This window comes from Cricetulus griseus, chromosome 3 (assembly GCF_003668045.3).
Source record: "Cricetulus griseus strain 17A/GY chromosome 3, alternate assembly CriGri-PICRH-1.0, whole genome shotgun sequence".
Classification (NCBI taxonomy): domain Eukaryota; kingdom Metazoa; phylum Chordata; class Mammalia; order Rodentia; family Cricetidae; genus Cricetulus; species Cricetulus griseus.
The window spans coordinates 280169768-280195240 of NC_048596.1; the positions used below are offsets into that span (position 1 = coordinate 280169768).

The 25473-nt window shown below is 41.3% G+C and overlaps 1 protein-coding gene across 1 annotated transcript; it reads right to left on the reverse strand.

The window, feature by feature from the left end:
* Nucleotides 1-575: 575 nt before the first annotated feature.
* LOC118237934 (trophoblast-specific protein alpha-like) lies at nt 576-25473 on the reverse strand. The gene is made up of 6 exons (XM_035441554.1): nt 25295-25473; nt 2105-2229; nt 1693-1815; nt 1529-1585; nt 1283-1426; nt 576-972 (listed from the first exon to the last, which is right to left on the reverse strand). Exons 2-5 carry the CDS (start codon nt 2216-2218, stop codon nt 1283-1285), a joined length of 438 nt encoding a protein of 145 aa, XP_035297445.1. The 5' UTR covers nt 2219-2229; nt 25295-25473; the 3' UTR covers nt 576-972.

A 25473-nucleotide genomic window follows, 5' to 3' on the forward strand; every position in this document is an offset into this window, starting at 1 on the left:
AAGGATTTAGATCAGTATGTGTTCATTGAAACACAGATACAATAAATGTCTGGAACTTATCCTAGGTATTTTAGCTCAGCACAATGTCCCAAAGACCCCTGCCCTGTGCACTAGTGGTTGCTTCTTTGTTCTGCTGAGCATGTCCTATGTGTAAGACTTTCAGTTTTATTATCCACTCACCCATAGATGTCATTTGAGTTGTTCTCAGTTTAAAGATGAATAAAGCCTTTTAGTATTTAAAAAAAATAAAAGAGGTTCACAGTACAGGTGTCATGCAGTCAAACAGAATGAGGGGCCATCTCTTTGCACTGAATGCAATTTTCACTTGTCAAATTCATGTGAATTAAAATCATTGAATTCCAGAAATTTTCAAATAGACTTTCAGATCATTGCTGATAGAAGGCACCTGAAGCCCTAGAAACAACGCTTAATCGAAGATGGAATATTGAATCCATGATGGTAAAACTGACTGGGGCTTCCTCCTAGAACACCATCCCACAGTCAGGCATTCCTTCAAGCAGAGTTATGTGTTAACACATAAACATTTCCTTCACACAAATAGAAAGAAACCAGAATACTGAGTGTTAAATGAAGCTTTATTTTAAAGACACAGATTTGTATATTCGTATTTTAAAGTTAAATCTAAAAATCATTCTGAGAATCATTAATATAAAGGAGTTGAGAGCATGGGTTAAAGGCTTCGTAGGGTTTTTTTTGTCTTGTTTTGTTTTGCTTTGCTTTGCTTTAGGGTGAACATGCCTTGGAGTTCACACCACAGTGTGGCTCTTAGGGGATTTGAGTGTTGGATCCTGTGATGGGGAGGCTCCTTGCTGTTTCGGCTCCCCTCCCCCAGTTCAGACCTTCTTTTCACCATCATGCATCTCACATCTTGGGGCAGAAGTCTCTGAGACAAAGGTACAGTGGTTGCTTCACTCCTTGGCTAACTTTATGTTGCCATCCGTGTTGCCTCTGCTAGAAGCAAAGCACATGTTGCATTAGTCAGGAAGAATGCAGCAAGGCGGCTTTGTCATAATATCCACCCCCCCCCAACCACAACATCTGTCCTGCAATGGCACTAGCCATGTTTAAAGCTCAACAAGCAGTACAAGAAGAAAAGTTTGTCACCTACAACCAAATATCAACTCTAGCCACAATCCACCCAGCAGAACACTTAGGCTAATAGTGAACTGTGTGTTGTTCCACAGCTGACTTAAGTGAGAACTTCTCTTCTTTCTTTACTCCCTAGTGGGCAGTTGAGTGTGGGATTATGACACCTTCATACCTAATCCTGTACAGGAGTCACGTCATCGCTCCTTGACAAATCCTCAAGTTTAGGGTCGTCATCACCAGCTGGCTGGTCTTTTTCCTCCTCTCCAAACATTGGGAACAAAATTTTATCCATCAAATTCTTGAACTCAGCATCAGTCTTCGTGAAAAAAAAATCAAACAGAATATTGAAAACCATCAGACTAACTGTAAAAATGTGAAGTGAAGAAACATGGAGTTAAGCCATCTAAGCCACACTCACCAAGTCATTAAAGTCTTCCATTTCTATGTTGAAGCTATCAGTATTCTGGTCATTTTCCTTATTGGAGAGTTCAATAAAGCAAATAAGACATTGAAAGCCAATAGACTAACTGTAAAAATGTGAAGTGAAGAAACATAGAGTTAAGCCATCTAAGCCACACTCACAAAATCATCAATGTCTTCCATTTCTGTGTTGAGGCTGTCATTCTTTTGGGCATTCTTCTTATAGTAGAGTTCAACCTTCTTCATAAATTCCTCCCATATCTGCCTTCTGTATCCTTCTCTATCCTAGAAATAACATAAGTGACAGTATTTCCTTCATATTAACTCCACACACACGCTGACCAAGTAGACTTGCTGTGACAGACAAGAGAAGCCCTGGGATCTCAGAAGGCCACAGCCAACCACTCTCCACACCCTGCGTTTCAGCACTTCAGGCACATGGTGTTCATAGCACACAACTTTAAGCAGTTCCTTAGTGACAGTTGACCCCTATGACCTCGCTTATGCTTCAGTGCTCCTATCTGCAGTGACTAGTCCTTCTGAGATCTTTGTGGACAGCTCCCATATTACCAACCTGCTCATTTTTTATTGGCTGGTCTTCATGTTCTGCATCCAGGATGGGCTCAGAGGATTCAGCAGCTGAGGTAACTGCCAAGCACAGGATGGCCAGGAAGACAGCAGGAGTCATGTTTCAAGCACCTGCATGAAAAAGGGAGAAATCCCAGTCTGTATTCTTCAAAGTTACTAAATTGTTTCTTTCTTTACTGACAAACTGGAGCACTAGTGGTGGATCAAGACTGATTGAATAATCCCAAGTATCTATCTAAGCAAAGTGGAAAAAGCTAAGGGTGTGACTTGTTTGAAGAAAACATATGGAGGTATTTGTAGGGTCACCAACATGAATCGATGCTTGTGGGATGGATGGAAACAGTAGGTAGTGTGAGCTTCAGTTATCAGGCAGATGTTTGTCTACCCCATGATTCCAAAAGTTAAAGCTATAACTAAGGAAGTAAGGCAGAGTAAGCCTACGACTTGAAGAGAGTGAAAGAACTTCAAGAGCTGAGGGACACTGGTGCCTTCCAGCTCATTACATAGCAGGAGTTACCCTATGTCTTGGACCCTCCCCTCTTTGTAATAACAGTGTATCCTCTCCTCTCTAGAGAACCTAGGAAAGACAACATCTACTCATCCCTGTGACACACAGCTGTCACTGTGCCTCCTGAGTCTCTGCTCACTGCTTCAAAAAAGGAAGGGATTCACAAGGATTCACACTAGAAGCCAGAGCAACTAGGTGAATGGAGTTGGGAGGAGAGAATTCTCAAGACACTCAGCTCAAGATTTCCCAGACTTCCATTGAACTTCCCCAGAAGATGCCAGGTTAGGGGCACGCTGCTTGGTGTTCCTTCTGAGCAGGCAAGAAGAGATCTGACTTGATCTCTTGATATGGAAAAGGTGATCTTAACTGAACGGGATGCACTGGGCATGGCCATTGTGCAGGGTACCAACTGTCATTCCCTGTGACCAGGCTCACTCTTGTACTCATAGGGATCAAGCACAAAGTTGGATACCTGAGGGGCCTGGTTGGCTCTTTCACTCCTCCATCCATCCTCCTCTGCTTCTCTACCAGGGTCCCCATGGTGAGATTTTCTCATTCATAATAGGTCTGCCTCATTCTCCAGGGAATCTCTCTAGGGCTCTCCTCCACTTCCCGATCTGCTTTGGCAGAGCCAGGGCCTCACCTGAGATGTTCAGTGCTGTCCTTGTGCACTCCACAGACTCAGCTCTTCAATGGTTCCTGGGGATCCAGAATCGATCCCAGCTGCACAGGATTCAGTCTTTAAATCCCTAAATTCTGGCTCGGAAGCCCCACCCAACAATTCTAACTTCTTTATGATTGGATGTGTTGGTGACAGCATTGGGCCCCAGGGTCTTTGACTCCAGGTGTTTACAGAAATCTGACTTCACCTTGTCCTAGAGGATGGAGTGCTGTGTTGTCACAGGGGACTGGGGGGCGGGGTGTAGGATATGCAAAGGCCCCTTTTCAAAGAATGTAGAGAATGAGTCTTGAAGCCTGGGATCATTTAGTACCTTGCTTTTGTGCTTTGTTTAAGAAAAAAGTGTTTCCAGGTTGTTTTGAATAGATTTTCAACCTAACTATGGTTTTAACTTTGAATAAGAAACACCCTGGAGTAGGATGAGTCAGTGTATTCAAGTTTAATGTCTCCTGGTGAGAATGCAGACCCTAGGATACTTCCTTAGTTTCTGAGTTGAATCTGGGTGGGTTTCACACACACACACACACACAAAAAAAAAAAAATAGGGGAGGGGCTAGAAAGATGACTCTGTAGTTAAGAGTACTTTCTGGTCTTGCAGAAGACCCAAGTTTAGCACCCTGGACCTACTTGGGGCTCCCAACAATCTTTAACTCTAGTCCCAGGGAATCCAATACTCTCTTCTTATCTCTTTGAACATGAGACACAAAAAATAGTGCAGGTAAATGTGCATACACACAAAACAACATTAAATAAAAGTTTTTAAGAGAAGAGAATAGTTAGGAGAAGGCTGTCTTGAAACAGAGAGGAGAGAGTCAAGGGAAAACCTTTGGGTGTGACAGGGGATGGAAAGACTGGAGGAAGTTCTCCTATGACGCCTCCACTAGTTATACATCCTGCCCAGTCTCTTTCTCAGAGATACTTGTACCTCTCATTTATTTTGCAACCAATTTTTATTTTACCAACCAATTCATGATATATGATTCAGTTACTGAAAGGCCGTTTTAATAAGTGGAAAAGAATAAATGAGAAATGAGGAAAAATTTTCATTTGCTCTCTTTGGGTTTTGCTGTATGGAAAACCAGTGTCCACCTTGAGATTTAAGTTTAATATACTTCATGAACCTCAGTGTTAAAATGTGAGATAAAGATAACTCAAGGATGTTTTAGGTAGAAGAGAACATAGGTACATAATAGTAACTACTAACTGCTACAATCCAGGACTTAAGAACAGAGTTCACCAGGAGAACAAGGCCCACTGAATCAACTAAGCAGGGCTTACATGGGCTCACAGAGACTGAAGAGGCAAACATAGGGCCTGCACGGGTCTGTGTCATGTGCTCTACATATGTTATGGCTGTTAGCTTGGTGTTTTTGTGGGACTTCTATGAGTGAGAGCAGGTGTATCTCTGACTCTTTTCCTCCTATTGGGTTGCCTTGTCCAGTCTCAATATGAGACCCAATAGTAGTATGAGAAAACTGACTCCTGTGTGTTTTCCTTTACCTCCATACACACACCCTCCCCCAAATTTAAAACACACAAACAAAAATAATGTTCCTTAAATACAATAAATTAGGTCCCAATATCATGTGTCCAACTTTCTTACTTTTTAAGGATATATAATATTTATTCCACAGTGTAGCAGTTTGAATGAGAGGTCCCCGTATTCTTGGACATCTATGTATTTTTTCCCTTCTTGGTGCCACTGTTTTGGGTAGATTTAGGAGCTCTGACATTGCTGGGGGAAATATGTCACCAAGTGTGGGCTTTGGGCATCCAAAAGCCAGGCACTTATTTCTGGTGTGCTCTCTGCTTCTGTTTATGTTTTGAGATGTGAGCTCTCAGCCACTGCTCCAGCTGTCATATTAGCTACCACTGCCATGCTGCCCCCTTATTATGAACCCTAATCCTCTAGAATCATAAGCCCCAAATAAACCATTTCTTCTCTAAAATGCCCTGGCAATGTTGTTTTGTTACATCAATAGAATACTAACTTATACACATAGAGACACCATTTTTTTTCTGTACATTGTTTCATGAATATGTTTCTCTGACAAGTGGGCAAAGAAGATACAACACTTGTCTCCCCTACACTACTAAATGTGGACAAAGTCTAAATTTAACCCACAGAATTTTTACTGCAAGAAAAGCAGTTATGGATGCACAAGCAAGAGAAAATAAGCCATTACTGTTGCTATAAGTCATTGGGATGCCCATTTATACAGAAAATCTGATAAACTGTACTCAACTCATCTTAGTTTGGACCCATCTGTGCAAGTCTTTGTAGCATCCTGTTTCAGTCAACAATGCTATTGATTCAGTTTAGTGCAAACGTCCGCCATTACTATCTGGTAGTCCTCTCTATCTGATCAGGAGACGTATTCTCCACCAATGCCCCAGGTTATGTCTCCTCATACAGCCAAAAGAAAAATTCCTGTAAGTCTGCTTAGTCAGAATCCCCTTCACCCTGATGCTTCTTATCACTTTTCCATCTACTGAGTCTCCATCTGCTCCTTGCTGTAAAATTTAAATAACCATATTGCGTGACTACTAGCATCCTCCTGCCCCTCATGCAGGACTCCATGTAAATGACTCCGATAGCTATAGCCTAGTCCCTAGTATGGTTTTCCTAGACATTTTAATAAGTAGTTAATTCTTTAATTCCTAGATATGCCTTTATAAGCAGCCATGCCCTAATTTCTCTTAAACAGTGATTTCCTACCTTTCCTTTTCCTGGGCCTGACTAGAACAGCAGACGCTCTAATCCAAGGAAGAGGATGTTCTTGGTGATCCTGAATCCTCCATCCTAGAACTTTAGGAGCAGTAGTCTACTTCTTCTGATGCATCATGATCCAAGAAGTAAGATGGAAAAGCAGATGATGAATGATAGATGGAGGGTGGACAGTGAAGACTCTAAAGCTCAGCTTTCATTTCTGAGGCCAGCTGGCCCAATGCTCTGTGTTTGTTCTGTGGGAAGGAGAGCAAGAGTCTATTCTACTAGATGAAGCACCAACAGCAGATCAAAGAAATTATTACAACTAAGTTTAGAGTAGTAAACCATTGAATTTATTTGGGTTACTTACTGAAACTTAGGTAAAGGGCTATTTGCCAGAGAATGAGTGACTCTAAGCAGTCATACCACTGAAAAGTCCCACAGCATCCTGGGTGATAACTGTCTTGGAATACTACTTTAAAATGTTTGAAGGTGTGTCACTACAATTGGTTTGATAAAGAGTTGAATGGCCAATAGATGGTCAGGAAATGGTTAGGCAAGACTTCTGAGAACAGAAAGGTCTCAGGGAAGAAGAGAGGAATTGCCATCTGAATGTAGAGGAAGCAAGATATGCAAGAGGAGAGGTCAAAGCCATGAGCCACATGGCAGCACGTAGATAAATAGAAATGGGTTAATTTAAGTTATAAGAGCTAATTAGAAACAGTTTAAGCTATAGGGAGAGCTTTCATAATAAGTCTCAGCATCATTGTGTGTGTGTGTGTGTGTGTGTGTGTGTGTGTGTTTGTGTGTGTGTGAGCTGGTGGCTCAAAGAAAAATCTGTCTATAGATAAGATACAAAAACTGCATCTCTGTAACTTCCTGTACAACTTGGGGAATAAGAGCTACTTACAAGATTCAGAATGTTTCTGAAACTTACAAGACTCACAAGACTACTCACTCAAGGTTGTAAAAACCATAATCAGCTCAAGTTGCAAGCTTGTCCTATAATTAGTGGATATGTGGTCTTAATTTTTTAAAATGAATTTTATTTAAATTGGAAACCATCTTATTTTATATATCAATCTCAGTTCCTTCTCCCTCCCATCTTCCCATCTCTCCCTCCCACCCCACCCCCATCCCACTCCCCATCCAATCCCCAGGGAGAGTGAGGCCTTCCATAGGTGAACATTAAAGTCTGCTACATCATTTGGAGCAGGGCCTAGCGCCCCCCCCCCCCTGTGTATTTAGGCTGAGATAGTATCCCTCTGTGGGGGAATGGGCTCCCAAAGTCAATTAATGCACTAGGAATAAATACTGGTTCCACTGCAAGAAGCCCAATAGACTGCACAGGTCTCCTAACTGTCACATTCAGAGGGCCTGTTTCGGTCCTATGCTGGTTTCCCAGCTGTCTGGCTGGGGTCCATGAGCTCCCACTTGCTCAGGTCAGCTGATTCTGTGGGTTTTCCCAGTCTGGTCTTGACCCCTTTGCTCATCACTCCTCTCTCACTACAACTGGATTCCAGGAGTTCAGCTCAGTGCTTAGCTGTGAATCTCTGCTTCTTCTTCCATCAGCAACTGGATTTAGGTTCTCGGATGGCATTTAAAGTAGTCATAAATCTCATTATTGGGGAAGGGCATTTAATGTAGCCTCTCCACTATTGCTTAGTTTCTTAGTTGGTGTCATTCTTGTGGATTTCTGTGATGGGGGAAGTACTTCTGTGTATGTTTATCTTTTTTATTGTTAAATAAAATACTGTTTGGCCAATGAGACAGCAAGTAGATGGGACTAGGAGTCAAAGAGGATTCTGGGAAATGTAGTGGAGAAATGTTGATCCAGACAGGAAGTGACATAGCAAGGAGACTCATATTTAAGTGAAGGAGAAACAGGACAGGCCCTCTCTTTTCCCCTCTGTTCCTGTTCTAGTGGCACGATGTGATCCACCGACAAGGAGGGTGCCAATAAGACATCTGATAAGTCTTATAAAATATATAGATTTATGATAGTTAAGACTGAGATAACAGATGAGAATCCTAGTCATTGGCCAAGCAGCTTTGAACCTAATATAAGTTTCTATGTATTCATTTGGGCCCTGACTCGGGCAGGCGGCTTGTGTAAAGCTCACACATGGCAGTGGGGCTCAGGTGGCTTTTGGCAGAAAGATTTATCATAACATTTCTGTACATTTCCCCTAGTGCCAGATTTCTCTTTAAACCTATAATGGCTCCCTCTATTATAGGATCTCTTTTCTTTCTCTCCTCTATTCTTCCTCTGACTCAATCTTCCTGGTCCCTCATGTCCTCCTCTCCCCTCATCTTCTCCCCTTCTCTTACTCCTAACTCCCTGTCCCCTCCCCTGTGCTCTCAATTTGCTCAGGAGATCTTGTCCCTTTTCCCTTCTCTGGGGAACCATGTATGTCTCTCTTAGGGTCCTCCTTGTTTACTAGCTTCTCTGGCAATGTGGATTGTAGGCTGGTAATCCTTTGCTCTATGTCTAGAATCCATACATGAGTGAGTGCATACCATGTTTGTGTTTCTGTGACTGGGTTATCTCACTTAGGATGTTCCTTCTAGTTTCATCCATTTGCCTACGAATTTCAAGATTCCATTGTTTTTCTTCCACTGAGTAGTACTCCATTGTGTAAATATACCACATTTTCTATATCCAATCTTTGGTTGAGGGGCATCTCGGTTGCTACCAGGATCTGGCTATTTCAAGTAATGCTGCTATGAACATAGTTGAACAAATGTCCTTGTTGTAGGAATGTGTTTCCTTTGGGTATATGCCTAAGAGTGGAATTGTTGGGTCTTGAGGTAGACTGCTTCCCATTTTCCGGAGAAACTGCCATACCGATTTACAAAGTGGCTGTACAAGTTTGCACTCCCACCAGCAATGGAGGAGTGTTCCCCTTTCTCCACATCCTCTCCAGCATAAACTGTCATCATGCACAAAACTTAAGTCCAAATGGATCAAAGACCTCAACATAAATCCAGCAACACTAAGCCTCTTAGAAGAGAAAGTGAGAGGTACCCTTGAACAAATTGGCACAGGAGACCGCTTCCTGATCATAATGCCAGTAGCACAGATACTGAGATTGACAATTAATAAATGGGACCTCCTGAAACTGAGAAGTTTCTATAAGGTGAAAGACACAGTCAAAAAGACAAAATGGCAGCCCAAAGAATGGGAAAAGAACTTCACCAACCCCACATTTGACAGAGGGCTGATTTCCAAAATACACAAAGAACTCAAGAAGCTAGTCAGCAAAACACCAAATAATCCAATTAAAAAGTGGGGTACAGTACTAAATGGAGAATTCTCAATAGAGGAATCTAAAATGGCTGAAAGACACTTAAGAAATTGCTCAAACTCCTTAGCCATCAGGGAAATGCAAATCAAAACAACTCTGAGATACCATCTTACTCCTGTCAGAATGGCTAAAATCAAAAACACCAAGGACAGTTTATCGTGGTCTCAATTTCAACAAGTCATATTACTGCAATTAAGCTACAGGGTTCTCCACACAGTGCATAAGGCTGGTATTTCTTTAAGAGAGAATAGGAGATTCCAGGAATGGTGAGGCTTTGGAATTTTACAGCTTTGAAATCTCCTCAGACACCATCAGATTTTAGATGACTTTTTGAGATGGTAAAATGCTTATGTTAGAACATTATTGGTCTTAACCCCTAAGGTGGAAGAAATGTTCTAGGACCTTGAATGGTATCAAGTGATAAAATGTTTCTGTTTCAGATTTCATTGTTTTGTGAAACTCTTTGCTTTCTAACTTAGTATTCAAATTTTATTTATTTATTTATTTATTTTACCTTCTGGTCTCAGTTTCTCCCCCCTCCTCTCCTCCAAGTCCTTCCTCCTGCCCTCCCCTCTGCACCCCATACATTCCTCCATTTCATTTCAGAAAAGGGCAAGCCTCCCATAGGTACAAAGCATGACACATCAAGTTTCAGTAAGGTTAAGAACCTTCCCTCATATTAAGGCTTGGCAAGGCTACCCACTGTAGGCAGAAATCCTATTTAGAGGTACTGCTGACCACACCTGTTTGGACCTGGCCACAGTTACCACTAACCACACCCACTTTGAGGCTGGTCACAGGTGCCACTGACCACACCCACTTGGGCATGGTCAGAGTGATGTAACAAGGGTTTAAGTAGTTGGGAGGCACACACTTGGGTCTCTTTTCTCTCTTCTGCCTGCCTGAGCAGACTAGGAGGCATCTTGTGGGTCACTCCTGCTCTGGTGCGAACCTGGTCACTGGCTCCCTTGCGTGAATACTTTCTTAATAAACTACCTGTTATCAACCTAATTCTAGACTCCACTTTGTAGACCTCAGTAACCCATTGCAAGGAATAGCATCCCAAAAGTCAGTAAAAGAGTCAGAGACAGCATCTTCTTCCACTGTTAGGAGTCCCACAAGAAGACCAAGCTACACAACTGTCACGTATATGCAGAGTGCCTAGGTCAGTCCCATGCAGGCTCCCTAGGCTCTGTGAGCCCCTATGAACCCAGGTTAGTTGATTCTCTGAATTTTCTTGAGATCCTTCATCATTCTAGCTCTTACAGTCCTCCCCCACCCTTCTACAGGATTCCTCCAAACTCCATATTATGTTTGGCTGTGTGTCTGCATCTGTTTCCATCAGTTGCTGGATGAAGCCTCTCCGATGACTAGTCACCAATCTGGTCACAGGAGATAGCCAGTTCAGGCTACATATCTGCTATTGCTAGAAGTTATATCTGGGGTTATCCTTGTAGATTCCTGGAAGATTTGTATAAGGTTTTTACATGAGCATGAAATGTATCCCCCTTTCCAGGAGTCTCTTTTATTATTCTCTACCCAACCCCCACCCAGGTACAACCTGATCAATCATGTTCCCATCACCACCTACCCTCAGGCCAGTCAAGAAATCTCTTCTATTTATCCTTCCCAGAGAGCTCTGGCCCCCCACTCCCATGAATCCTCCTTGTAACCTAGTCTTTCTGCGGACTGTGGATTGTAGCATATTTACCCTTTATTTTACAGCTAATATTCACTTATGAGTGAGTACATACTTTCTCTGTCTTTCTCAGTCTGGGTTGCTTCACTCAGGATGATTTTTTTCTAGTTTTATCACTTGCCTTTAAATTTCCTGGTGTCCTTATTTTTAAGAGCTGAGTACTATCCATTGTGTAAATGTACCACATTTTCTGATCAATTCCTCATTTGTGGGACATCTAGGTTGTTTCCATATTCTGACATTACAAATAAAGCTACTATGAACATAGTTGAGTAAGTATCCTTGTGTTGTGATTGAGCATCCTTTGGGTATATGGCCAAGAGTGGCATCATTGAATCTTGTGGTAGATTGATTCCCAATTTAGAAAAAAGCTTAATCCATGCAGCAGTCTCCTTTGCTCACATAGATGAGCACACCAATGTTTCTGTTCCTCACTTTCAAACATCACAAATATTGTCATAAATTGGTTTCTTGAACTGTAACAGCTTGCTGAAGAAAAGAGATACTCTCAAGTTTAACTACCATATGACACATGATACCCATTTCCCCAGCATTTACAAAGATGCTGATTTCAACAAAGTAGCTGGATAGATCCAAAATTAACTCACAAAAATCAGTAGCCCTCCTATATACAAATGACAAAATGGCTGAGAAAAGAGATCAGGGAAATAACAGCTTATAACAAAGCAAGTGAAAGACTTGTGTAATGAATCTTTAAAGAAAGAAATTGATTACTTAGGATATAAAATTGGTCTACAAAAAATTAGACCACAAAAGGTACAGATCAGAAGAGATCAATGGCAGACTCAATGATTTTCAAAGATTTCTTGGAGACACTTCCTATCTAAGGCCCACTGTTGGAGTAGAGAATTAAGAACTGAATAATTTGGCCAAGACCCTAGAAGGGGGCAAGGACTTAAATAGTCCAAGAGAATTATCAGCGGAAGCTGAGAGAGACTTGGCTTTGGTGCAAAAGAAAATACAAGACGCACATGTGAATTGTGTAGATACAAAGCTTAACTGCACTCTTCATGGAGATGGCTTCTGTGCCTATGTTTCTCTTATTTGTTGATGAATAAAGCACTGTGGCCAATGAGGCTGGATGATAGGTGGGACTGGGAGACAAGGAGGATTCTGGGAAATGTAGGCAGAGAGGAGTCATTATGTGATCCCAGGAAGTGACATGGCTGGGCAGAAACTGCCACTAGCTAACCCTAGAGGTCTGGAGGTCTGTACAGACAGGCAGGAAGTGACATAGCTGTGCAGAACAAGAATATAAGCAGGGACAAACAGGAAATCTTCCTCATCTCTTCTCTGTGGAGATGTAACAGGCAAAGGAGTTGCAGGTCTGGCTTTCCTGGTAAGCCAAGACCATGTGGAAATACTTAGATTGATAGAAATTAGTTAATAATATTACTTTCTAGGCAATCCCCTTCAGGGATTTTGACACAGAGGGAAAATATTATATTGGAATGGATATTTCTACCACATAAACAGTATAAAAATTAAAAACATATATAGAAAAGATTTCAGATTTGATTTTGAAAGTCTTAATTTGAAAATTAAGACTTTGTCAACTGACAGGAATGGACCCAGAAGAAATTATAGTACCTTTAGCGAATGAGGAAATTTCCTCCTTATGGAAAGATAATGAATATTGGCAAAGGGCTTACAGTAACTTTTTGGGAACAATTAGGAACAATTTTTTCAAAAGTGGGAGAATAAAATTCTTAAAGAAGACCATTTGGATCCTTCCATGCATTGTAAGGAAAACACCAATTTCTGGAGTCCCTACATTCTACACTGATACAAACAAATCAGGTAAGGCAGGATATAAATCAGGAGAAATAAGTGGTTTCTTATTTCTTAAGCCCTTATAACTCTATGCAAATGTCATAATTCTATGCCATTCTCAAAGTGGATTTTTCAAAACCTCTCAATACAGTTATTCACTCTTAACGCATAGGAAGAGTTGTTTTTCACATTGAAACCACTGAATTTACTCCTGATGAGACAGAATTAACTTCGTTATTTACATAATTACAGGAAGTAATCAGGAATAGGAATCATCACATCAGATTCTATATGGGCCTGCCAGGTCCACCAGCACACATAATGATGAAATTGATCTGTTATTAATAGGAAGTGTGATGGCAGTCAGAATTTCATTAAAAAAAAAAACACCATGTCAATAACAAAGGTTTAAAAAAGGATTTTTCCATAATTTGGCAACAAGCCAAGGAAATCATAAAAAAATTCCCTACTTGTTTTGTCTATAACCAAACTCCTTTACCTGCAAAGAAATGAAATTTGACAAATAGATGTGCTTCATTTTACAGAATTTGGAAAATTAAGATATGTATACCATTCAATAGATACATTTTCAGTATTTCAATGAGCAACTGCTTTGAATTCTGAATGGCTAATTCTGTAATTATAGACCTATTAGAAGTCATGGCCATCATGGGAATATCTGCACAAATTAAGGCTGACAATGCTCCAGCATATGCCTCTAGTAAAATGAAACAGATTTGTTACATATTATAATATAAAGCATATTAAAGGTATACCACACAATCCTATAGGAAGGACTAGTGGAGCCTGAAAGATCTAATCACACTCTAAAAGAAATGCTTAATAAACAGGTAGGGGGAACCAAAGCCCCCAGAGATAGATTGCATAATACCTTATGAACCTTACACTTTTTTCTTTCTTCCTTTGTTTCTTTCTTTCTTTTTCTAAAATTTTATTTATTTATTATGTATACAACATTCTGCTTCCATGTATATCTGCACACAAGAAGAGGGCACCAAGTCTCATAACAGATGGTTGTGAGCCATTCACTATGTGGTTGCTGGGAATTGAACTCAGGACCTATGGAAGAGCAGCCAGTGCTCTTAACCTCTGAGCCATCTCTCCAGCCCCACATCCAAATTTCTTTAATTGATCATTTTTGGTTGCTTCCAGTTTGGCGTTATTTGGAGAATTAAATATCCAAGGTGCATCAGGCTTCGTTTACTCATAGCCATGGGTCTGCCAAGGGGGAAAAGTCCATTCATGGTGGGCTTGATGGCTTCTTGAGTGTCATTGTTACTGTCATCCCAGACAAGTGTCCATTGCCACTTTTCAACAGTCATCACTGAACCAAGGCTCTCGAAAGTGGGCAGAGAGCCTTGGGCTTCAGAAACAGCTCCATCTCAGTCCCAAGTAAAGGGTGCTCGATGCCTCTGTGGCCTGGAAGCCAAGAATCTATTTCCTGTTCTGAGTGGAGGTCAGTGATCCAGACTAATGACTTCCGTGGAAAAGCCACTTTTCAAGTCTTCACACGTTCTAAGACAGGAACTCTTGTGTGTCCCTTGGAGGACAAAGAATGTCCCTCAATGAAAGTCAGGTAAACAAAAAGCCATGCATCTGTTCCGGATAACTCCACCAAGTAAGAAAGGGCCGCTGGTCCCAACCACTGTGCTGTTTCCATAGAAAGAGCTCATTAAGAAGGCCTGGGGACACAGTTTATTCCAAGGAAAATGTCCCTTAGCCTACACATCCTGAGGTGTGATGACGTCACTTCCTCAAAAGAGCCCTGTCAGGATGTTAGCTTGCTTTGTTTTGTTATGAGATGGAGCACTTTGCCTTCTGGTTCTGTGCTGTGCACAATCTCCTTCAGCCCCTTCCCGGGCCGCTTAGAGTCAGGCAGTTGAATGATGCCAGCTTCCTGGGGGTCCATTCCTCCATGGTCATCTTGATTTTGTTGGGGATGGAAGTCCCAGGGCAGTGTCAGTCTTCAGCCTCGTGTAGGCAAAGTGGAGCAGTCAAGTCCCCAGGGTCCTGATTGCCCACAGTGTGGGCAGAATCCTGATGGTGGCTTAGGAGAGTCCAATGAGCAGCGTGGTTCAGAGAGGCCAAGTTCCTTGTTAAGCGAACTCATTTACATCACTGCCGGGTTTCAGCCCCATGTTACCATAAGCGCAAGGGGGACCCTTGGGGATTCCAAGGCAGGCGATGGTGACCAAGGTGGGGGGCGGGGGGACAAGCATGCCTGGCAGACAGAGCTTAAGGGAGAAGTTTTATTAGAAAGGGAAAGCGGGGAGCAGAAAAGAGGTGAAGAGACACAGAGACAGAGAGGTCAGAAGAGAAGAGGGAGCCAGGAAAAGTCCTGTCTGCCCCAGGGGGAGAGAGTAAAGAGGACCTTACATTTTCTTAATGCTAATGAGAAAGGAACAACAGCTGTGGAGAGACACTGAAAAACAGAAAAAGCTTCTAAGTTAAATCAGCCTGCGTTCTTCAAAGATGTATTGACTGGAAACCAGGGTATGTTGCTACATTGGAGAAGGGGTTTCTCTTTTGTTTCTGTGGGAGAAAAAAAAGCTATGGATACCATCAAAATGGACTAAGATTTTATTCAAACAGGAGGAACCTCTTAATAAGGAGACAATCCTACAATTGTGAGGAAAACTCACAAGGGTCAGGAAAGGTTTCTGTTATTTTTTCCTTCACAGGAAAATAGAGATGACTAACTTAAAAAAAAAAAAACAAAGACCTTGGATATATAGGCACCTAAAAAAGAAGGCAAAGCTATCCAGAAAAAAAAAATTGCCAAGCTAAGAGAAATCTGACATCTGGTACCAATATTCTCTGCAGGGTGAAATCTCAGTACCTTAACAATGCCAACTCTTCCTGTGATTTCCATATTTGTTTGGGAGTTGTGTATTACTTTCAAAGCTATTTTTGTGAAAACTTCAAGATATTGTTATTATTTCAGTATCACATTTGTCAAATCTTAAATGTTTGAAAAATATGATGCTTAAAAGTATTAATGTGCATTAATGTAACTTTTAAATTACATGGTTACTGTGAGAAATGAATGAAATTAAATATATGTTACATGAAAATACATGACACATGGGTTTGCAGAGCACTTGGATACTCTGTACTTCTGTTCCAAGCATAAGAACATAAGTGTGATATTTTATTTATGAAGTAGTATGTATCATTTCATGGCCCCATGGATTGTTTGACATTCACATGTCAGTGACAACAAACAACTGTCTAATTGGACTTAAGATTCACTCAAAAGGTGGGAAATTATGCCTGGCATGGGAAACCTCGGCAACTTCTTGGAGCCACTGTGATCATGGACCTTAGAAAATAATTCTTGGGGCTAGTGTGGTCATGGGCGTAGAAAACAATCAACTACCGTCACTTTGCTAGACCAACATACTTCCTTACTATATCATAGAACTTATCCTTATACCCACAGATTATGTAGCTACCACCTCTCACCAAAGAAGCCACTCTTTACAGCAAATGCTGGACACAGTGCATAAATTCATGTATACCCAACAGCCCCAAAGAGGCACACTGCATGACAGTTCCTGCATCTATGGCCCAGGGAACATCGCAGGAGAAAAGACAGAAAGATTGTCAGAGCCAGAAACCAGCAAGTGTGCTGTGAAACAGTGTCTCCTAGAAATGTCTGCATAAACAAGAGTGGAAAAATAGCAGTATCAATGTGCATATTATTGTAGGAGGGAAAACTTTTCACAGGGTTCCATTATACACAAAGAACTCCAGGCCTCTCAGGGATGAGCCCCCTGATTGGCTGTCCAGTACAGATGGGGGACGTCCTTCTGTATACATGTTTCCCTTATTGGTTGATGAATAAAACACTGATTGTCCAGTAGCCAGGCAGGAAGCATAGGTTGGGCTAAGAGATGAGGAGAATTCTGGGGAGAGGATGTGGAGAGAAGACGCCAGAGAGAAGCCATGTAGCTGCCAGAGGAGTAACATGCCAGATTACTAGTAAACCACAGCCTTGTGGTGATACACAGTTTAATAGAAGTGGGTTAATAATTAAGACAGAGCTAGCCAGTAAGAAGCCTAAGGCATTGGCCAAAGAGTTTACATTTAATATAAGCCACTGTGTGTTTATTTGGAGCTAAACAACGGAGAGAACAGGCAGAACAGAAACTTCTGCCTACAGTGATCAGCCATGAAACTGTACACACACAAACAACAAAAAAAGTACTCAGCAAGTGTGTGTGTGTGTGTGTGTGTGTGTGTGTGTGTGTGTGTGTGTGTACAGGCATGTGCACACACATATCAATTATAATCAAAGATAAAGATGACGTCAACTTGAGAGAGGGTGTGACAGGTGCAATGAGGGGTAACAGAGGGGAACAGGTGTGAGGAAGCAGGGGTGGGGGAGAAAATGATGTAATTCTATTTCAATTAAAAACACTTTAAAAAAATAGAGTCTAAGCCTCCATCAGAAGCTATAAACAAAGAAACTGTTCAGCAAATTTTAAACTTCAGTGTTGCTGGATCTGCACCTGGATCTCACCAAGAGGCGCGGAGGGGGAAGGTAGACACAACAAACAACCAGGAATGTGAAGGCAGGGACTCACGGCCCACATACCAAATGGGAGCTCCATGTGAGAGCATCACAAAGAGCTTGAGTTGGAAGAAAAGCAACTTCTTGCCTTCTTGACTAGCTCGCTGACACATTAATGAAATGAGGTGTTTGCTGACAAGTCACACAGTCAATGAAAAATCCATGCTCTTTTCTCCCACTTTTCCAAGAAAACGCTGTGAAGGTTGCTCTTGTAAGACTCCTCACCTACTCCTTAGGTGAGCATTTTGCTCTATAATAACACATCGCTGAATTAAAAAAAAATCTGTCCGTTGACATTTTCATAAATATCTATACTCAATTTTGGTGATTTTTTAACCCTTCATTAATCTTTCTCATTCATGTCTTTGTCCCACTGAGATCCCAATCCTTCTTATCAAGTCTTAACCAACAAAGAAAAAATTAATTTTCGAAGTGAGTGAGTGTGTGTGTGTGTGAGAGAGAGAGAGAGGGGCCATGGTCCAGGTATGGGAATCAGAGAAAAACCTGTGGGAGTAGTTTCTCATCTCTTACCACAGAGATCCCAGGGATAAACTCACATTGTCAGCTACGCAGCAATGATTTTATTATTATTTTCTTTATTATTATAATCATTACCATCTTCTTCATTTGGCCCATTGGGTTTAAATATAGCTGCTTGCATGAACATGAGTGATGGGAACTATTTATGGGAGCAAAACAACTCAGCATTTGCTTAATCATTGAAGAAAATTACCTCCCCAGTAACAAGCACCCAGTGAAGCTCTAATGCCTATATTTAATTGTATTGACCTGCATCTGTTTTGGTGCCAGCACCATGTTCCCTTTATTTCTATGTCTTTGGAATATAAATTCAAATCGGGGTTGGTAACACTTCCAGCAGCATTATTTTATTTTTCAAACTCTGGATTGCTCTCGTTATTCAGGGTCTTTGGTGCTTCAATATTAACTTAAATAGTTTTTATATCTAAGGAGAATGACAGCCCTCAAAGCCATGTATTGCTTTTAGTTGGGTGGGATTTTCAGAGTTAATCTCAATAGTCCACGTGCATGGGGAGTCTTTCCATCTTCCAGTGTCTTCAGTTTGTTTCTCGTCCTTCCTCAGCTAAGTTTACTACATTATGCTTATTTTTGACATCCCTGTGAATAGGAGGATTAAAGACTCTTTCCCTGACTTCTTCCTCGGTCTGCTGGCCATTATCATAAAGCATTATACTGAGTACGAGTGGGGAGAGTGGGAACCTATGTCTTGTAATGGAGATGATCCTGGTTCTTCCCATTTTGCCTAATGTTGACCATAAGTTTGTCATACATAGACTTTTTAATATTTTGTTCCCCTTATTCTATTCTCTTCAGTTCTTTATCATGAAGGGATGTTGGATTTTGTCAAAGGCCTTTTCTGTATCAATTGAGATGAGTATGTGGCTCCAGTCTTTGAGCACATTTACATAGCTAACTACATTTACGTGTTTGTGTCTGTTTTTAACAATTCTTGCAGCACTGGAATGACCAAATTGATCATGAGTAATGATCATTTTGATATGTGTTTGAATTCATTTCACAATGATTCTATTGAGAACTTTTGTGCCTGTTCATTAGAGAGTTTTCTCTAAAGTTCTCTCTGTCTCTCTCTGTCTGTCTGTCTCTGTCTGTCTCTGTCTGTCTCTCTCTCTATCTCTCTCTCTGTCTCTCTCTCTCTCTCTCTCTCTCCCTCGTGTGTGTGTGTGTGTGTGTGTTTCAAACATATTTTTATTTATTCTGAGAATTTCATACATGTATATAATGTATTTTGATCATGTAGCCCACATTACCCTAGTTCAAATCTTTACAGTTTCCCCACCACATACTCCCTCATCCCAAAATCATCTCTTCTTAAGCCTTGGTACCCTGCTTGACTCTCATCCTCAAATCCTCTGCTATTTGACTTCTCATAGAATTATTTCTCAGGTGGTATCAAGAAGCACTGAATAGGTGAAAATCTCTATGTGCCCTGCTATCTCTGAGGTTACCCTCCCTCCAGCTGTCTCCAATACCAACCCAAAGGCGGAGCCAGAGCCAGTAGTTTATAAGGAATTGGTGAGGTTCTTGAAATTTTATTCCTGCCTTTTTGTGGTTAAAATCCATTTGCTGCATTTGTGAATGCAGATACAGATTCTATTACAATAATCACCAGCTCCCACATTCCAATAAATAAGAAAGTAGGGTCAACAAGCAGGATAAAATGACACCAAATTCTGATTTCTCATTTACCACAAAATGATGTCTTTATGATGACGTAGGTACACAGCAACTCTGTTCACACACTATCCCGGTAGCCCCTCACATAGGACTAAGTTCTTACTCTAATCTCACGTCTCTTTCTCATCCCAGATGGCAATAGCTCTTCATATTGCTACCTTCCCAATGGAGACACAGAGTCTTAAACTCACGAAATTGCCTCCCCTGTGAGTATGCAGGTTGTGAGGAGAAAGTGATCAGAATGAAAGCAGCGTTGTTTGGGTACTGACAAAGAACACTAATCTGTAGGGGTCTGTACATCACTGTCTACCACTTAGAATTTCCATGACCCATGAGACTGGACCCTGAGGGGGACGAACTCTGTGAGACTTAAAGGAAAGATTTTATCAACAGGAAAAGACATAGCCAGTAGAAAAAGAAGTCCTGTGGTAAGAACACACCTGGCCAATTGAATCAAAATAACCCAGGTGTGCTTGGACAGAGATAAGGAGTTGTGGGGCTTCTCTCAGATCTATCATCTGCCTACACATTTTCACATATACATTCTGTTATTCTTTCTGCCTATCACCTTCATCCATCAGTTACAAGAACTGAATAAATCATTTTAGCGGGTATACGTCACAAAGTATCCTTTCAGTGCTAAGCCACAAGGAACATCCCTCACATTCTAAATACGTGAATGAGCTAAATAGGCGCTAAAGACTTAGGCAACAATGAAGCAGCTCTTCCTTGTCATCAAGAGGTTCTACCATACGGCAGGCTTTTGAAATTGATGGGGGTTTTGATATGAGAAAAATATGTATATTTCCTTACCTTAAAAGATTTGCGTTTACTGTCTTCTTACTATGTGACACTGACCTTTCTTCACATCGAAAATGTTCCCAGTCTTGGATGATTCACCATCTTTAATTAGCAAGGAGATCCCAGACATCTGTCAGGGTCTGAGGGTAACTGGTCTATAGGGATGTTACTAAGCAGGTCTGCAATCTTCTAAGGAGTGAGACCCTGCAACCAGTAACCCTTCTCAGAGTGAAAACAGTTACAGATGCTTTGCAGCCTCATCCTTTCTAGATGCAACGGAGAGGTGCTCTGACATGAGGTTGACTCTATAAGCCAAAGACCCAAATCCTGTCAAAGACAGAATTCATTAGGACACAAACAATAACTTAATTATGAGGAGAAGGTTTCATTGGCTTATGGAAGCCAATAACTATGGTCTTGGCTGTTCCTAAAAATGGAGTCTTTCCGATACCTGAGAGAGAAGGATCAGTCTCTAATAACGAATCTCTAATCCACAAGGCTTCATATAGGTGTATTTTTCACTCACATTTTCTTTTAACTAAAGACATCTGTAGTTGGCCTTGGTATACAGATATATAAAAGTATTCAGGCCAGACATGGCATGGTAAGAAGTCATAGAGAATGTATTTGAGGTAGAGTGGGCTGGAGGTGACCCAGCGTGGGAGCTTCCAGGAATGTGAGGCCCCAAAAACTGATGGTCTCTAAATCCCCCACTAAAAGAGGACGGGTACTTGAATCTTTAAGAAAAGAAGGAAAAGGATGAGGAGAAGAACAGGAAAGAAAGATCTCAGTTAAACCAACAAGAAGATGAAAATGAAACAAAGACGAAGAACCCATGTCACAATGCAGGAACACATAAAAACAAGAAAAATATCTGTTCCAAAAATTAGCCACCCCAGGCTGGTGAGATGGCTCAGTGGTAAAATACTTGCTGCCAAGCCTGACAACCAGAGTTTTATCCCCCTTATCACATGATAGAAAGAGAGAACTGACTTCTGAAAATTGTTTCCTTGTCTCCACTCATGTGTGGTAGCAAGGATACTTATACATATGTATGCATAAATAAACAAAATTAATGAGATGCAAAAAGAATCACCAACTGCTTAGTAATGGCCCCTGATGAGAGAGGAATGAATAAAATTCCAACGGGTTTTAGAGAATGATTATAAATATGCTTATAGAACCTAAACAAGTTATGAATGCCTTCCCCTAGAATAGGCAGCTAATAAAAAAAGTTAGTTCAGTGCATAAAAACAGACTTCAACAAAGAGTAGTACAGAAGAACAGGCAGACTGAAGTGATTTGGGAAATGAAAAGTCAAATTAAAAGTGACAGGGAGCTGGAGAGATGATTAAGTGGTTAAAAGCAGTGGCCTCTCTGTTACAATAAATCTTTCTGCCAAAAGCCACCTAAGCCCCACTGCCACGTGTGAGCTTTACGCCAGCCGCCCGCCTGAGTTAGGCCCAAATGAATACACAGAAACTTGTATTAGGTACAATGCTGCTTGGCCAATGACTAGGATTCTCATCTGTTAGCTCAGTCTTAACTATCATAAATCTATATATTTTATAAGACTTATTATTGGCGTCCCTCCTTGCCGGTGGATCATATTGTACTGCTGGAGGAAGAGCGGAGGGGAAAAGAGTGACGCTTCCTGTTTCTCCTTCTTTAAATATGAGTCTCCTTGCTATGTCACTTCCTGCCTGGATCACCACTTCTCTACTACATTTCCCAGAATCCTCTTTGACTCCTAGTCCTGCCTAACTTGCTGTTTCATTGGCCAAGCAGAACTTTATTAAACAATCAATAAGATAAACATACACAGAAGTACTTCCCCTGTCACCTCTCTTCCAGATGTGATTGGCTGCACCCACTTGGCAGCTCAGGGCTGTAAATTCCCACAGTACCATGGGATCTGCCACCCTCTTCTGGCTTCTCAGAGTACCAGACAGGCATGTGGTGTGCACACATACATCCCAGCAAAAATACCCCTACACATAAAATAAAGCAGGCATTAAAAACTCAGTGGAAACCCTCAGCAACAAATACATCTCATGGAGGGTAGAGAGAGCATCATGGCTTGAAGACTGAATGAATCAGATAATTCAGCCAAGGTTAATGATGAATTAAAAAAATGGACAAAATGTGGGAGAGCTTTGAGACAATATTAAAAAATCAAATTTACAAATAATGGGCAGAGAAAAACAATTCTATGTCAGTGTCATAGAAAATACTTTCAACAAAATAAATCCCAACTCCTGATAGAAAGAATGCCCATCAGGTACTGAACACAAAATTGACAGGGTCAGAAAACAACCTTCCCACATCATGTTACAGTTAAGACTAAAAACACAGAATAAAGAACGGGTGTGGAAAGCTTCAAAAGGCAGAGCTATCAGAATAAGTGCTAGTTATTCAGTAGGAACATTTAAAACCAAAACCAAAGAAGCAAGGCCACTGGGAGAGGAACCCTTTGAAGGGTGTGAGTGGCAGAACACATGGAAGTAGAGGAGAAGTTTCAGGGTGATGGATTGTCAATATGAGGGGATAGCAGATATGTGAAGTGATATGGTGTGAGGAAAGGGTCAAAGAAAACCAGATGCTCAAAGAGGTGACACAGGAACCCACTATGTTGCAAATACATTTCAAGACAGTTAATAAAAGGACTTTCGATGGAGGGTCTAGGCCTGAGTGGATGCTGATGTTCCCAGAAGACAGAGGTAGGACACCTCCCTAGGAGTTGTTGGTAAGACCTGCCAATGCTATGAAAGTTCTGGTCATTGTCCCTGCTTGGTCACTAGAAATAGAAGGCCAGATTATTCCTGAGGACACTCCACACATTGGTTACTGAACATACAGAAACTCTCCTAGAAATGTCTTCACTGCTGACAAAGTACCAAAAGTTGTGCAGGCAGCTGGCAGGGAGAAGTCAACAATGGTCTCTACAGCTTTGGGCTTGCACACCACAATTCCTGATTTCTAAGCAGCATTGCTACTGGTAGGAGAGTGGGTTGGAGCTTCGGTGGTAGGAGCAGGTCTTGATGGAAGTGTGTGGGTGAATGGGGCAGAATGTCCCATGCACAGGTGTAAAATCGAGGAGAGATGACAAGGAAGGGTGGAGGGGTGAGTGTGAAACATACCTGCATAAAATTATCAAACAATAAACCGATTGCAAAGGAGAGTGGAAATATCTCATCACTCAAGTTTTCCTCAGGAACAAAGAAGTTCACATGAAGTTGGCAGAAATCCCTGGCCAATGGTCATCAAGAAAATATGACCTTTGTCCTCCAATTGGAAGTATCTGGGTCTTGTCACAAGAACAAGATGAGGTATGAGTTCTTTCTCAGAGGAAATGAAAGCCTCATAGACATCTGGTCATCCTTGGGAGACTCCGAGCTGAGCCCTAGCATCTGGCCATCCTTGGGGGATTCTGAGCTGAAGCTTTAGCATCTGGCCATCCTTGGGGTATTTTGAGCTGAGGCTCTAATATATGGGCATCCTTGGGAGACTCTGAGCTGAGGCTCTAACATCTGGCTATTCTTGGGAGACTGAGCTGAATTTCTAGGCCTGCTATGTTAAACATGGGAGAGGCAGGTCTCTGAGACTAGAAATGTGTGTTGTTTTAGCTTCTAAACACAGAATTTGTTTTAAGACAGCTATTTGGCATAAATATACATTTGCCATTTTAAGATTTCAGCAAATTCTCTTTCTTTTTGCAGATTCTTTTAAAATTTGAATTAGAAACAAGATTGTTTTACATGACAATCCCAGTTCCATTCTCCCTACGATCCCCCCTCCCCCAACTAAAACCCTACCTATCCCATATCCTTTCTGTTCCCCCTGGATGGTGAGGCCTTCCATAGGGGGGTCATCAGAGGCTATCATATCCTTTGGGATAGGGCGGAGGCCCACCCCTGTGTGTCTTGGCTCAGGGAGGATTCCTCTATGTGGAATGGGCTCCCAAAGTCCACGCTTATGCTAGGGAAAAGTACTGAACTTCTACAGGAGGTCCCAGAGATTTCTGAGGTTTCCTCACAGAAACCCATGTTCCTGGGGTCTGGATCAGTCCCCATGCTGGTATCTCAGCTATCAGTCTAGGGAAGCAAGAGTTCCCCAATATTCAGGTGAGCTGTTTCTGTGGGTTTCACCAGCCTGGTCTGGACCCCTTTCTCTTCACTCGTCCTTCTCTGCATCTGGATTCCAGTTCAGTTCAGTGATTAGTTGTGGGTGTCTGCTTCTACTTCCACCAGCCGATTTCAGCAAATTCTAATGAGATGCACATGCTCATTTATTTTCATGTTAGAATTAAGTTCAGGGCCTGTGACCTGATTGCTCAGTGGGTCAGGGTGGCTGTGGCTAATCCTGATGATCTCAGTTTGACTTCAGGCCCCACATGGTAGAAAGAAAAAACTAACTCCTGCATATTGATTTGCCCTTCACACACATACCATGGATGAATGTATGACTAATAACACACACACACACACCACACATATGTACACTAAAATAAATACCATAAAATTAAAAAATGATTAAAATAATAAAAAATAATTAAATGCAGCCTGAATATTTGGTACTTCAAGATGTAGACTACCTTCAACATTTTAAAAGCTCTTCGATGCATTTATGTTTATAATCGATAAGAAAATGCTTTTTCACACAGATATATGCAGAAGTATGTTCAGGCCATTTCGGAAACTGCTGAAAATTCTTCCCTAATGTCAAGCCAAAATGCCATGAAGAATGTTTTTGTTTTGTTTCCTTTTTTATGTAACTAAAGTCCACCACTCAAACAAAAGGTTTAAAAGTAAATATTCTAGCACAACACAATAATTGGACACTTACTTGTTAAGAAATGATGCTAGGAAAAGATTGAAATTGTTTTGTTTTCCATAATTAAACGATTATGTCTCTGTAAACAAAGAAAATTTTCCACATACAGTCACAAGTCTGACGTGCAGGAGACAAACACCTCCACCCTGAGCACAGGTGTTTCAGAAGGAGCATTCCTTTTCATTGTGTGG